Source organism: Marmota monax, unplaced genomic scaffold, assembly GCF_021218885.2.
Source record: "Marmota monax isolate L192 unplaced genomic scaffold, Marmota_monax_Labrador192_F-V1.1 WCK01_AAM20220418_F8-fsc00044, whole genome shotgun sequence".
NCBI classification, from domain to species: domain Eukaryota; kingdom Metazoa; phylum Chordata; class Mammalia; order Rodentia; family Sciuridae; genus Marmota; species Marmota monax.
Genome location: NW_026695198.1, coordinates 1,822,221 through 1,837,999, shown reverse-complemented (window position 1 = coordinate 1,837,999; position 15,779 = coordinate 1,822,221). Strand labels below are relative to the sequence as shown.

The 15,779-nt window shown below is 37.3% G+C and overlaps 1 protein-coding gene across 1 annotated transcript in view; it reads right to left on the bottom strand.

Moving 5' to 3' along the window:
* The window catches only part of LOC131423591 (zinc finger protein 420-like), a 119,225-nt gene that overhangs the window by 40,987 nt on the left and 62,459 nt on the right, over positions 1-15,779 (bottom strand). Inside the window, exon 4 of the mRNA XM_058574021.1 lies at positions 12,566-12,737. Coding sequence (XP_058430004.1) covers positions 12,566-12,676 — 111 coding nt within the window. The 5' untranslated portion in view covers positions 12,677-12,737. The remainder of the gene's footprint in view (positions 1-12,565; positions 12,738-15,779) is intronic.

Sequence of the window (15,779 nt, the reverse complement as noted above, 5' to 3'; positions counted from 1 at the left end):
AACAAACAAACAGAAATCCTAGAAATGCAGGAAGCAATAAACTAACTTAAAAACTCAATTGAGAATACTACCAGCAGATTAGAACACTTAGAAGATAGAACATCAGACAATGAAGACAAAGTATTTCAACTTGAAAAGAACATAGACAGCTCAGCAGACTGTTAAGAATCCATGAGCAGAACATCCAAGAAAAATAGGATAATATAAAGAGACCAAACTTAAGAGTCATTGGGATACAGGAAGGGATAGAGATTCAAACCAAAGGAATGAGCAATCTATTCAATGAAATAATACGAGAAAACTTCCCAGACTTGAAGAATGAGACAGAATCCGAAATCCTAGAAGCATACAGGACGCTGAAAGTGCAAAATCATAAGAGATCCACACCTAGACACATTATAATGAAGATGCCCAACATACAGAATAAGGAGAGAATTTTAAAAGCTACAAGAGAAAGGAAGCAGATTACATTTAGGGGTAAGCCAATCAGGATAACAGCTGATTTTTCAACACAGACTCTGAAAGCTAGAAGATCCTGGAATAACATATTTGAAACACTGAAAGAAAATGGGTTCCAACCAAGAATTTTGTATCCAGCGAAATTAAGCTTCAGGATGGAAGATGAAATTAAAACCTTCCATGATAAACAAAAGTTAAAAGAATTTGCAGCTAGAAAACCATCTCTTCAAAACATCCTTGGCAAAACATTACAGGAAGAGGAAATGGAAAATAACAATGAAAACCAACAGTGGGAGGTAGGACAGTAATTGGGGGAAAAATAATCAAAGAGGAAAACAAACCATGTTTAGTAACATAAATAAACAAATATGGCTGGAAGAAAAACCCATATCTCAATAATAACCCTAAATGTTAATGGTTTAAACTCACCAATTAAGAGACACAGGCTAGCAGAATGGATCACAAAACAAGACCCAACAATATGGTGCCTACAGGAGACACATTTGATATGAAAAGACATACATAGTCTGAAGGTGAAAGGTTGGGAAAAATCATATCACTCATATAGACTTCGGAAACAAGCAGGAGTGTCCATACTCATATCAAATAAAATAGATTTCAAGCCAAAGTTAATCAAAAGGGATAAAGAGGGACACTACATACTGCTCAAGGGAACCATACACCAACAAGACATAACAATCATAAATATATATGCCCCAAATAATGGTGCAGCTATGTTCATCAAACAAACTCTTCTCAAGTTCAAGAGTCTAATAGACCACCATACAATAATCATGGGAGACTTCAACACACCTCTATCACCACTGGACAGATCTTCCAAACAAAAGTTGAATAAGGAAACTATAGAACTCAATAACACAATTAATAACCTAGACTTAATTGACATATATAGAATATACTACCCAACATCAAGCAGTTACACTTTTTTCTCAGCAGCACATGGATCCTTCTAAAAATAGATCATATATTATGTCACAGGGCAACTCTTAGACAATATAAAGGAGTAGACATAATACCATGCATCTTATCTGATCATAATGGAATGAAACTGAAAATCAACGATAAAAGAAGGAAGGAAAAATCATGCATCACTTGGAGAATGAACAATAGGTTAGTGAATGGGTTATAGAAGACATCAAGGAGGAATTTAAAAAAAACTCTTAGAGATAAATGAAAACACAGACACAACATATCGGAATCTATGGGACACATTGAAAGCAGTTCTAAGAGGAAAATTCATTGCTTGGAGTTCATTCCTTAAAAAAAGAAAAAACCAACAAATAAATGATCTCATACTTCATCTCAAACATCTCAAAATCCTAGAAAAAGAAGAGCAAAACAACAGCAAAAGAAGTAGAAGGCAAGAAATAATTAAAATCAGAGCTGAAATTAATGAAATCGAAACAAAAGAAACAATTGAAAAAATGGACAAAACTAAAAGTTGGTTCTTTGAAAAAATAAATAAAATTGACAGACCCTTAGCCATGCTAATGAAGAGAAGAATAGAGAGAACTCAAATTACTAGCATACGGGATGAAAAAGGCAATATCACAACAGACACTTCAGAAATACAGAAGATAATTAGAAATTATTTTGAATCCTTATACTCCAATAAATTAGAAGATAGTGAAGGCATCAATAAATTTCTTAAGTCATATGATCTGCCCAGATTGAGTCAGGAGGATATAGACAACCTAAACAGACCAATATCAATTGAGGAAATAGAAGAAACCATCAAAAGACTACCAACTAAGAAAAGCCCAGGACCGGATGGGTATACAGGAGTTTTACAAAACCTTTAAAGAGGAACTAATACCAATACTTTTCAAGCTACTTCAGGAAATAGAAAAGGAGGGAGAACTTCCAAATTCATTCTACGAGGCCAACATCACCCTGATTCCTAAACCAGACAAAGACACTTCAAAGAAAGAAAACTACAGACCAATATCTCTAATGAACCGAGATGCAAAAATCCTCAATAAAATTCTGGAGAATCGGATACAAAAACATATCAAAAAAATTGTGCACCATGATCAAGTAGAATTCATCCCTGGGATGCAAGGCTGGTTCAATATACAGAAATCAATAAATGTTATTCACCACATCAATAGACTTAAAAATAAGAACCATATGATCATCTCGATAGATGCGGAAAAGCATTCAACAAAGTACAGCATCCCATTATGTTCAAAACTCTAGAAAAACTAGGGATAACAGGAACATACCTCAATATTGTAAAAGCTATCTATGCTAAGCCTCAGGCTAGCATCATTCTGAATGGAGAAAAACTGAAGGCATTCCCTCTAAAATCTGGAACAAGACAGGGATGCCCTCTCTCTCCACTTCTGTTCAACATAGTTCTCGAAACACTGGCCAGAGCAATTAGACAGACGAAAGAAATTAAAGGCACAAAAATAGGAAAAGAAGAACTTAAATTATCACTATTTGCAGGTGACATGATTCTATACCTAGCAGACCCAAAAGGGTCTACAGAGAAACTATTAGAGCTAACAAATGAATTCAGCAAAGTGGCAGGATATAAAATCAACACACATAAATCAAAGGCATTCCTGTATATCAGCAACAAAATATCTGAAATGGAAATGAGGACAACCACTCCATTCACAATATCCTCAAAAAAAAAAATAAATAAAATACTTGGGAATCAACCTAACAAAAGAGGTGAAAGACTTATACAATGAAAACTACAGAACCCTAAAGAGAGAAATAGAAGAAGATCTTAGAAGATGGAAAAATATACCCCGTTCATAGATAGGCAGAACTAACATCATCAAAATGGTGATATTACCAAAAGTTCTCTATAGATTTAACGCAATGCCAATCAAAATCCCAATGGCATTTCTTGTAGAAATAGAGAAAGCAATCATGAAATTCATATGGAAAAATAAAAGACCCAGAATAGCAAAAACAATGCTAAGCAGGAAGTGTGAATCAGGTGGTATAGGGATACCAGACTTCAAACTATACTACAGAGCAATAGTAACAAAAACAGCATGGTACTGGTACCAAAACAGGCGGGTGGACCAATGGTACAGAATAGAGGACACAGAAACCAATCCACAAAACTACAACTATCTTATATTTGATAAAGGGGCAAAAAGCATGCAATGGAGGAAGGATAGCATCTTCAACAAATGGTGCTGGGAAAATTGGAAATCCATATGCAACAAAATGAAACTGAATCCCTTTCTCTCGCCATGCACAAAAGTGAATTCAAACTGGATCAAGGAGCTTGATATCAAATCAGAGACGCGCCATCTGATAGAAGAAAAAGTTGGCTACGATCTACACACTGTGGGGTCGGGGTCCAAATTCCTCAATAGGACACCCATAGCACAAGAGTTAATAACTAGAATCAACAAATGGGACTTACTCAAACTAAAAAGTTTTTTCTCAGCAAAAGATACAATAAGAGAGGTAAATAGAGAGCCTACATCCTGGGAACAAATCTTTACTCCTCACACTTCAGATAGAGCCCTAATATCCAGAGTATACAAAGAACTCAAAAAATTAGACAATAAGAGAACAAACAACCCAATCAACAAATGGGCCAAGGACCAGAACAGACACTTCTCAGAGGAGGACATACAATCAATCAACAAGCACATGAAAAAATGCTCACCATCTCTAGCTGTCAGAGAAATGCAAATCAAAACCACCCTAAGATACCATCTCACTCCAGTAAGATTGGCAGCCATTATGAAGTCAAACAACAAGTGCTGGCGAGGATGTGGGGAAAAGGGTACACTTGTACATTGCTGGTGGGACTGCAAATTGGTGCAGCCAATTTGGAAAGCAGTATGGAGATTTCTTGGAAAGCTGGGAATGGAACCACCATTTGACCCAGCTATTCCCCTTCTCGGTCTATTCCCTAAAGACCTAAAAAGAGCATGCTACAGGGACACTGCTACATCGATGTTCATAGCAGCACAATTCACAATAGCAAGACTGTGGAACCAACCTAGATGCCCTTCAATAGACGAATGGATAAAAAAAATGTGGCATTTATACACAATGGAGTATTACTCTGCATTAAAAAATGACAAAATCATAGAAATTGCAGGGAAATGGATGGCATTAGAGCAGATTATGCTAAGTGAAGCTAGCCAATCCCTAAAAAACAAATGCCAAATGTCTTCTTTGATATAAGGAGAGTAACTAAGAACAGAGTAGGGATGAAGAGCAGGAGAAGAAGATTAACATTAAACAGGGATGAGAGGTGGGAGGGAAAGGGAGAGAGAAGGGAAATTGCATGGAAATGGAAGGAGACCCTCAGGGTTATACAAAATTTCATACAAGAGGAAGTGAGGGGAAAGGGGAAAATAATAAAAGGGGGAGAAATGAATGACAGTAGAGGGGGTAGAGAGAGAACAGGGGAGGGGAGGGGAGGGGAGGGGGATAGTAGAGGATAGGAAAGGCAGCAGAATACAACAGACACTAGTATGGCAATATGTAAATCAATGGATGTGTAACTGATGTGATTCTGCAATTTGTATACGGGGTAAAAATGGGAGTTCATAACCCACTTGAATCAAAGTGTGAAATATGATATATCAAGAACTATGTAATGTTTTGAACAACCAACAATAAAAAAATTTAAAAAAAAGAAAAAAAGAACCACAAAACAGAGCAATTATTTATTTTCAAAAAGTTACACAAATATGTTAAAAATTTATAAATTGGGCAACATTAAAATTAATTTTTTTTTCATTAAGCGGTACAAAGATGAGCTAGGGTTCTGGATCAGTAGCAGATCACTCACCTGGCACATGTGAGGCCCTTGGTTCCATCCTTAGCACCACATATCAATAAATAAATAACATAAGGGTATTATGTCCAGCCACAACTAAAATAATAAAATAATTTTAACAAAAGGTATAAAGAGAAGTGACAAAGTGGGAGAACAAATGACCTCACATAAAGTTAAGAATATTTAATAAAAAAGGAAATGACACTTTTGGTAGGAGAAATGTTCAAAAATTAAAACCTCTTAACATCTTAACAAATTAGAAAAATGCAAACTAACATCTGATGCCAAAAAAATTACACAGTATTGATGAGGACAAGAAACAAATTCTCTTGAATTAGAGAAAGAATGTAAAATGCTATTATTTTTTGTGTAAAGTGTTTATTTAATATATATGATACTCCTCAAACAGTAGAAAAGCCTATAAAAATACTGGGCTTTTGAACCCTGATAATATATAGTTACATGATAGCATAAGGCTACAGCTATGTTAGTCCATGCAGTTGAAACCAGAAAAATAGGTGCAAAGAGGAAGTACATTCAAAATTAAATAAATATAATAGTTTGAAAAAATTGCTTTCTTGAAATCAGACATATTTTTAGTTTCATTGAAGTGGCGCCTGCTTTCTCCACAGAAGTTTTAACTGGGCTTCTCCAGAAATCTTCACCATGGCTGATTTTTGGACTGTCACCAAAAGAGTCTCTACAAAAGAGTTCAATGTAGATAAACTTCCAATTTTCATGTTGCCCTGTTTTAACTGGTCACTGGCTGGGAAGAAATCAGCACTCCAGGTACTGGACACCCACTTACTAGTTTCTCACAAACATGCATCCAGTAGTGTAGTTTGTAAAAAATGTGTAAACAAGGCCTCTTGATGCCTAACTGGGGCTTCACACAGATGTTTACATTTCTAAGATAAAAGAAGTTACCAATTGGGCTCCCTGGTAATAGCTGGCAGGGGGAGGAAAGAAAGGGGAGAAAAATCTCTCCCCTTCTGAGGTGCTATCCATGAAGGGTAAACTTGCCCAGAACAGTGAAAGAAAATAAAAAAACCTGCTTTTATGTGAACTTCTGCATTCTGTGAGTTTCTGAGCACATCCAATTATATTACATAAGTATTACATACAGGTGATATCTGTGCAACACATGACATATATAGACGCTTTCAAGAAAAATATGTGTGACTTATCACAAAACAAAAATTTACAGAGGACATAAAATGCTCCATTATACACACCATGTGTGTAAATAAAACTCATAATTACAAAGAAAACCATTTATTTCAGTTTAATGTGTAATATATCCCCATTAAGATTTTAGTATGCTTAAACTGTTTTTCTGAAATTTATCTAGGAAAAATATGTAAAACAGCCAAAAATCTTCCATTTTGAAGACCAAATAAAGTTGCTATTATTAAGTGACATTAATGTGTATTATGAAACTATATGGCAATAATAGAAACAAATGAATCATAAATTAACCAAATGTGAATCCATATATATGTTATTTTTTGGCATTGTTAAGAGCAATAGGAAGGCCTAAATAAAACCATACATATGAAAAATAATATTAGATATGAATGGCGAAATTATCCAATCTGAAGTTAGAATTTGGGACTAGTAGCACAATTTACTGGCACAGCATGTGTGTTCAGAATGTGCAAGATACTCGGTTCCAAACTTAGAAACACAATAAAAGGCATATGTTAATGGGGGATGATGTTGAAAATAAGGCAGAATATTAAAATTCTTGAGTTTTTCTCCATCTAAAAATAGAGTTAATAAAAAGCTACTCATGTTCTGAGTGTCTCTTTCACAAAGTTATAAATGAATAGAGAGACTTAAATACATTCATCAATTTAGAAAATATTTACCTTCAATCAGAATGAAAAGCTGGGGCACACTGAGTATTAGTCCTGTCTTTAGCAAACTACCCCATTTGAGACCAAATCCCCAATGGTCACTATCACCCACAGTAAACAGAAATGTGGGAGAAGTGATACAGCAGTATCTAAGCCACAGAATGTATGGTGATTTCTAGGGGCCATGAAAGCTTCTGCAAGTGTTGTATCAGCTGGGATCAAGGCCAAGTATCAAAGATGTTAGTTCATCTCAAGAAGACATTTGCCAACATATTTTCCCAATTGCTGTTGCTGTCAGAGGATATTCTCCCTAGGCTGTATTGTGGATGTAATAGGGAAAAATATAATGAACCACTGGTACCCTGAGTAATATTTTAGCAGTTCATGAGCCCAGCCCCAACCCTGCTAACTCCAATAATAAGGCCAGAACTACCAATTTCTCCTAGAAGGAGTCTGCTTGTATACTAAATTTCTCAACTTAAACGTTTGTCTTTTGTTCAAGTTACTATGTCCTGAACTTCTAAGCTCTGGAAGCAAAAGTGACTGAGCATGTGCAAATCTACATAGATTGAAAACCAATAAATTTACATTGTATTTCTAGCACCTTTATGGACTATGATAACCAATAGTAGTTCAGAATAGGGGTTAGAAACCACAAATCCCTGTTTATTTGAATAAATCTTTACAGAACCCTCCTACACTGGCTACTTCACATAAACTTGCCTTGGGAATTTAATGCATGAATTCAACCAATTTCCTGTACCCTCTACAGGGCTCTTAAAATGTCTTTAGGTAAAATCTGAGAGCCAGGTGTGGTGGCAGAGGCCTGTAATCCCAGAGGTTTATAATTGTGATTTGAAAGACAGTCTCAGTATCTTAGCAAACCTCTAAGTAACTTAGCGACACATTGTCTCAAAATAAAACATACAAAGGACTGGGGATGTGGCTCAGTGGTAAGCACTCCTGGGTTCATCTCCTAGTGCCAAACCAACTAAGGTACACAAATTTCTGAAAGATGACAATTATGCCAGTGTACATATACATGTAAAAATATTGGTGAAAATATAAAATTAATAAATATATTTTTTGAAAAAAGTGTTAAGTTTCTTCAAAAGCTAAAGATAAAACTGACATATAATCCACTAATAATAATGTTGGGTAGAGGAGGAAGGCTACACATGCCTATGCTCCCAGTGGCTCAGGAGATAAGAAAGGAGAATCTCAAGTTCAAGACCAGTCTCAGCAATTTGGCAAGGCCGTAACCAAATGAGTGAGATGCTGTCTCAGAAAAGGGGAACAGGTTGGTGTATAGCACAGTGACAAAGTGCCCATGGGTTAATCTAGGGTGACTCAATAAATAAAAATAATAATAATAAATCAGGGTAAAAAATGCCATACAATCCAGTAATAATATTTCTGGGCACACATCTAGATGAATTGGAAAACTTTTCTCAAAGAAATAACTGCAATTCCATTTTCATTGTAGCTTTATTCACAGTACAAAAAAAAGAAAAGAAAAGAAATGCCAGCCAGGCATGGTGGGAAATGCCAGCCAGGCATGGTGGGAAATACCTGTAATTCCAGGGGCTTGGGAGTTTGAGGCAGAGGATGGAGAGTTCAAAGCAGCCTCAGCAATGGTAAGGCACTAAGCAACTCTCATTTTCCAAAGAAAATGTATAATAGGGCTAGGGATGAGGCTAAGTGGTGGAGTGCCTCTGAGTTTAATTCCTGGTATGCACCCCCCAAACAAACTTCCTTTTAGATGAAAGGAACATCAGAAGATTCCTTCCAGCTTCACAGCATCCAACTACTCCCCTTAGATGCTACACACTTATAGTTCAAACTGATCTCTAGAAGAGAAGACTCAGATACTGATATTTTCTAAATAGACTAAGAGACATTGGTATCTGTGGACACCTTATGTCAGACTGTTCTAAAACTAAGGACTGGGCAAATATGGGATGTTGGAATGAGAACACAACACACAGTTAAGTTCTTCAAAGGGGAATCTTAACTCAGACACTGTGATATCTGATACCACAGTTGAAGATAAAATTATTCAATTCTTTGCTTCACTGATTTCTGGATTATTAATTCAATCCAAACAGATATTGAAAAAGTATTAAGGCTACTGGTTAATGTCTATGTAAAACAGGTTATTAAAAATGTACCAGGTTAGGGCTGGGGTTTCGGCTCAGTGGCAGAGCGCTTACCTAGCATGTGTGAGGCACTGGGTTCTATTCTCAGATCCACATACCAATAAGTAAAATAAAAGTCCATTGACAACTAAAAAAAAAAATTTTTTTTTAAATGTACCAGGTTACTCACATGGTTTTTGATGTTCAGATTCACTATGTACTCTAGCCTTTGTGATTAAACTTCCTTGTAGTTTAAAACAAGTCCAGTCCCATCTTTATTTTCCTCCACATTAGGACAAAAATGTTTGCTGGAAATTTTTGGAATGCTTCTACAGTTCATTTTAATAAAGTGGTCTTATATATGGGGGGCCCTCAATTAAGGTCCCATTACATTAAAAAAAGTCTTCAATTGGGACTGTGAGGATGGTCTTAGCCCTGAGCTTAAACAGCTCCATTTAAAAAACTCCAGTTTGAAACCTGCAGTCTCACCAGGCACACCCAAAGAGTCCTCCAGTATGGCCTAAAAAAAGTTACTTCCCCTCAACCTGATAAACAGAGTAAAATATCTGGCAGGCTATACTTGCCTGATAAGAGGGAAAGACAAGAAGATCAGGGTGGAGACCACAAGACCAGAAGTTTTTAACCCCAGGCTAAATGATTCATGGAGAATTCCCATGATAGCTAATAAGAATTGAAAGAGAGGTTAAAAGCCCCCAAATTTAGTATAAATAATAGAGCTAATGAGCAGAGATTTAGCCAGCAGAAACAAGGATGTACTCAAGCTGAAGAGCCTGATGAGGACCTGACATCCCATCACTTGTCATTATTCTTCTGATCCTCTGCATGATTTTCTCATCTCTCAAACTCTACCACTTCATCTGGACTTTGGTGAAAGCCACAACTTCTCCATAGGTTCTCTCCTCAACCTGTTGTCCACTCCGAGCCAGGAGAAGCCTGCCTTGGTTTTGGACCTTGTCACCATGGTCTGAGTGAGTGTGCATCTGCTGCACTAAAAGCCTAAGGCTTAAAACTTTTGATCTGACATTTAAACTTAGAACACAGAGGGAATGTCTGTCACTAGCCTGTCATGATTAACTGAGTTTTGCAGAGTTTAAAATTAATCTAGAATTGTTAGCAGTAAATTAATCAAATTATTATTTTTTTGCTGTGAATAGATTATGTCCATTGCAATGCGTACCATTCAGGATTGTTATTTTCTTGAGTAAGAACCTATAGAGTATAATTGTATTGAGCAATTTGAGTGAATAAAGCATTGAAAGGGGCAGAAGCATGTGGACACTTTTTATTTCTCTCCTTGACAACATATGTCACAATTTTGCCCCCTGGTGACTGGGACACATTGACTATAGTATTTTATTTAGAAAAAAGTCATTATTTTTAATGTCATCTAATTTTTCCCTGATTCTTTCTTATGTGAAAGACTCATAAGGATAAAGCAAAATCTTTTAAAACTGCCCTCCAGTTCTTGGAGAAGAAAATTACAAATAAGCATCTCTTTAAAACAAAACATAAGAAAAAATTATGTTGAAACTGAAGTTTTGAGATGAAATTAAATTTCCCATTTAACCAATTATATCTGGGATCTTTTTCACAAATTTTGAAGAATAAAATCTATGGACACTCAAGGGAGGTAAGAGTAAAAAAAATAGGATTTATTTTAGCAAGAAGAAATAGAACTCCCACAATGTGGGAGAGGGCGTGATAGCAGAAGAACCCTTTTTTTTTTTTTTTTTTTTTTTGTGCCAGCTTCGAAGTTTATATATGGTTTTTGGAGAGCATGGGGCAAAGTCTATTTAAAATGAGTACTGAAAAAGGCATTCTTATTACCAACTGGGTTCATATTTTTCCTTTCTGTATCCCATCTTCCTTCCAGTGACTCCCAACTGGGTTCACTCCAAGGACAAAGAATTTGGTAGAAGGTATTCCAAGAGTGAGTCTCAAGGTTTTTTAATTTGAATAGGCCTTAATGGTGCTCATTAACATATCTATCCATTAGCCTCCAGATGTGGTTAAATAAGATGACCATTATACAGCTGCCTGGTCATTTCACTATTTATTTTATTTTATTTTTTCTCAATCAAGGTGAGCAGGGAACCCTGCCTTTGTGAAGAGAGCTGGAAATTTGGGATTTAATCTCAGACCTATAAATAGCTAAACTATCAGATAGCCATTCTGGATTTGAGATACTTCTTAGTCTACATTTAGAAAGCTCAGGAGGCATGAGGATGGTGAGTTCAAAACCAGACTGAGCAACTTAGTGAGGTTCTAAGAAACTCAGTGAGACCCTGTCTCTACATAAAAATACAAAAAGAGGTTGAGAATGTGGGTCAGTAGATAAATACCTCTGGGAATAATTCCTGGTCTAAAATAAACAAACATATAAACAACAAAAACAAACACTCAGGAGGAGCAAGAACAGGGGTCCCTAAAAAAGCTACAGCTTCTCTCATGCAGGAACACAACTAATGAAGTTGGGGCCCTCTTCCCAGTCTTCACCACACAATCTGGGGACATGCTGAGCTAATGGCACACAGATGCCCACATAGGAATTCAGGAAGGCTCTGAAACACCATACAGTTATGGAACAAAAGACTTGAGGTCTCAAATACTGATATGAGCTCCACTAGACTAGTCAGAGAAAACTGAAGGCTAAGCTGCCATGGAGAGACCCTCTAGCCACCAGACTCTGGAGACAATTATGGGGAGTTTTCAGCCACCATTGCCAGTCCCATTGGCTTCAACCAACCTCCCTACCCAGTCTAAAAACAAGAACACACACTTACCATTTCCTGGCTTTCAGGTGAAAGACCTAAGCAATTTCATTCTGCTTGGGATCTTATTTTGCTCTGAAACTTAACCTCTGACTTATTGTAATCCTAGTCAAGAAAAAATCTACAGAAAAGCTCTGTGGAAAGAGTCCAGTTCTCAGAAAAGCCGGAAAAGCCGCAGATAGGCCAAGATAACCACATATCTGAAATTCCAGATGGCTTCCACCTAGGTGTGGTGACCAATATCTAAACTAGAAGCCCTGCAGTTTGGCACGTACTCCCCTTGTGACATCCTCACGGTTTAAACCAATCAGTTTAAATGAATCCCCCTTTTGTAGTGACCAATCCCTCCAACCAACTTGTTCCTGCCAGTGAATGTGCTAATCATGTTTTAGAATTGTTATTTGATTTTCCCGTGGTGTGTGATGATTTGCTAGGAGATGCTATGATGTATGTGGGGGTCCCTGCCTTCTCCAAAGAATGCATAAAACTACTGCAAAACCTGGGCTCGGGGCCTCTTAGCGTCACCTGTTGCTGTGTGTGTGCGGAGGACCGAGCTAGCTCGCAATAAACACCTCTTTGCTGCTTACATCGATCTTGGGTCTCTGGTGGTCTTTTGGGGGTCCTGAATTCGAGCATAACACAGGATGCTTAGTGTTCCCCATGTAGTTTTTTTTCAGCTCCAGTGTAGCACAGAAACCTGGAAACATAAAAATGGATTCAATGAAGGCAGGCTCCAGAAAAAAAAAGGAACAGAAGACTGTGGAAGCCCACCCCCTCACCACTGGCTGTGTCTTGGTTGGGCAGTTCTCACCCAAGAGACAGATTGGAAATGGCTTCAGGAACTTCCTCCAAAATTGAGCCTTGTAGTGATACTGCCAGTTATTGGTGACAAGTCTTAGTTTCCCTCATGTTGAACTCCGAACATTAGAGAAGCTTGCTAAGGCAAGCATATGAAGCAGGGTTTATTTAGAAAAGGGTAACATAGACTTCTCCCATGAGGGAGAAGGGGGACATAGCTGGTATCATGGTATCCCAAGAAGCAAGGGATTCTGCCCTTTTTATACGTCCTAGGCTTCCTTTGTTTTCCTGCCTTTCCCCCCTTATCTTTATCCTTCCTGAGGACTGCCTAGGCCCAGAAAGTCTTGGTGGGATGACCTAATGGTGGGAAATAGGTGGGTTGAAGGGGGAAGGGCAGGATGGAGTAGACAAGGACACATTAACAACCTTATAGCTCCCTATAGGGAGGGGAAATTCCTGGGACAGGTTACCTTGGCAACAGGAGCAGGGGCATATTCTTGATACTATCCCTCAGGGGACAGTCTCCAACTTCCCAGATTCACTCAAAATTGGCTTCCTAGATTTAACCTGACTGGATTTACCTATCTACACTGACTGCCTGTCTAATTCTGGTTTCAGTAGGCCTACTGTTTGAGTGACAGTAAATTGCATCCAGATCAGAATCAAGTAAGGACACAAAGACAGGTTTTTGGCTGCTCTGTTTTTGTTGATCAAACACTGGGGATCCACCACATGCAGAGGTGCATGCCTGTAATCCCAGCAACTAGAGAGTCTGAGGCAGGAGGACAGTGAGTTCAAAGCCAGCCTCAGCAATGGCAAGGCACTAAGAACCTCACTGAGATGCTGTGTTTAAATAAAATACAAATAGTGTAAGGGTAAAAGAAATTGAAGTTAAAGTGTAAAAGACCGACATTGTAAAGTTTCTAAGCTGCAAGGCCTGAGTTAAAATGTAAAGGACCAGGTATTGTTAAGTTCCTATGCTACATGCAAAACCTGAAATTCCTGTAGCTGTTAAGACAATGCTTGGAACCGCCCAGTAAATATCTCCCCTGACCGCCTGGTTGTTTAATAACTTAGGGCCCTGTGTGGCCTTGCACGTAGGCATCCAAGGGCCTGGACCAATCAGTTTGAATGTGTACCCCGCTTTAGAACTGACCTATCACCCCTGCCAGACTTGTTCCCGCCAATGAATGAACTAATCATGTCTCAGAATTGTTGTTTGATTTTCCCGCGGTGTATGATGATTTGTTAAAGGAGACTGTGATGTATGTAAAGTTCCCGCCCTCCCCAAAAAAGTGTACTTAAGCAGTGCTCAGCCCCTGCTCAGGGCTCTGGGCTGCTCTCCCTTCTTGAGTGGGCACGGAGCCCCAGCATGCTGGAATCTCAATAAATCCCCTTCTGCTAATTGCATGAGTGGTCTCTTGGTGGTCTCTCCCTCCGACGCTTCGCCGGTCCCTTACAATAGGACTGTGAATGTGGTCTCAGTGGTCATGTGCTCCTGAGTTCAACTGTCAGTAGCAAAAACAAACAAACAAACAAACAAACAAAACACTGGTGATCGGACCCATGGGTATTATTCACTACAGAGCCCCAGGACCACAGAAGAATGGATTGATGGATAGATAGAAACAGATAGAAACATAGATAGAGTCCTGGGGAAGGGTCTCAACATCTCCTATGATGGCTTTTCAAGTAACTGATATTACAGGAATGCTCCACAGCCCTGGAATCTTTTTTTTTTTTTTTTGCTGTGAATTGCATTAAGAGCCTCAGGATAAAATTATTTCATGGCAGAGTTCCCTCCAAATATGTAGATCTAGCCCAGACAGAAGTGCATATATATAAAAATGAAATATCACAATTACTTTAAATTTTTATTTAATATTTCTGTTCTGTGGTCTTATGAGAAAACAGCTTGAGACTTCAACTCATAAGTAATTCCCCAAGGTAGCAATGTCCCCCACTCCCCTACAAAAAAATGGAGCACAAATAAAATTTTAAAGTTTCTAGTATTAACATTTACAATAAACAAGAGTTGAATGGTGCCAAGTCTCTAGATCTCTCAGTATTCCAGAACCTAGAGTATAAGGAATCAAAAAATAAATTATTTGCAATTTGGCCTTGAGCATAATAATAGAACTATGATGTCTGTTTTTTCTTTGGTATGGGGTACGATGAGAATATTAGCACAAACAATAGGCATTTATGTCTATACTTATACTTTCTATAATTCAATACAGCCCATCAACAGAGTCAACTTCAAATTTAAATGAAGAAAAAATTAATTATTATTGCCAAGGTCCAGCCCTAACAGAAATCCAGAGGTCCTGAAGCAAGAGTAGCATGGGGTACTGAAGTATAAGTTGCTTCAGCAAAAGAAGAGGAGACAGAATGACAGGTTGCAAGTTACAAGCAGCCTTCAGAAGGATCTGATGCCACTAGAGGGGCCTTTACATTTACACGTTTGTTACAGGTGTTTAATCATGTAGTTAATGAATAGCATCAAAGCCCCAAAGTTCTTTGATTTACATAATTTTTCAAGAGTTGCAATATTTCTGACATATATTAACTTCATAAGATATTGAACACATTGTTTAAAATATGTTCCTGTAACCTTTGCCAATCATGATTAAGCTTTTACATTTTCACCTCAATCACTAAGTACTAGACTGTGCAACTTGACTACCTGTATCTTGACCTATTATTAACTTTTAACTTTAAAGCATACCTATGATTATTGGTAAGCTTTTTTGCTTCTAAACTAAAGCCCTAGTAATACACACTTATTCTTATTATACATTATAATATTATAATTATAATAATTATATATGATTATAGTATAATAATTATATATATTATACATGATATATTATACATAATATATAATAATAAATAATTATAATATTATTATAATATTATAATAAAATTATAATAATATTCT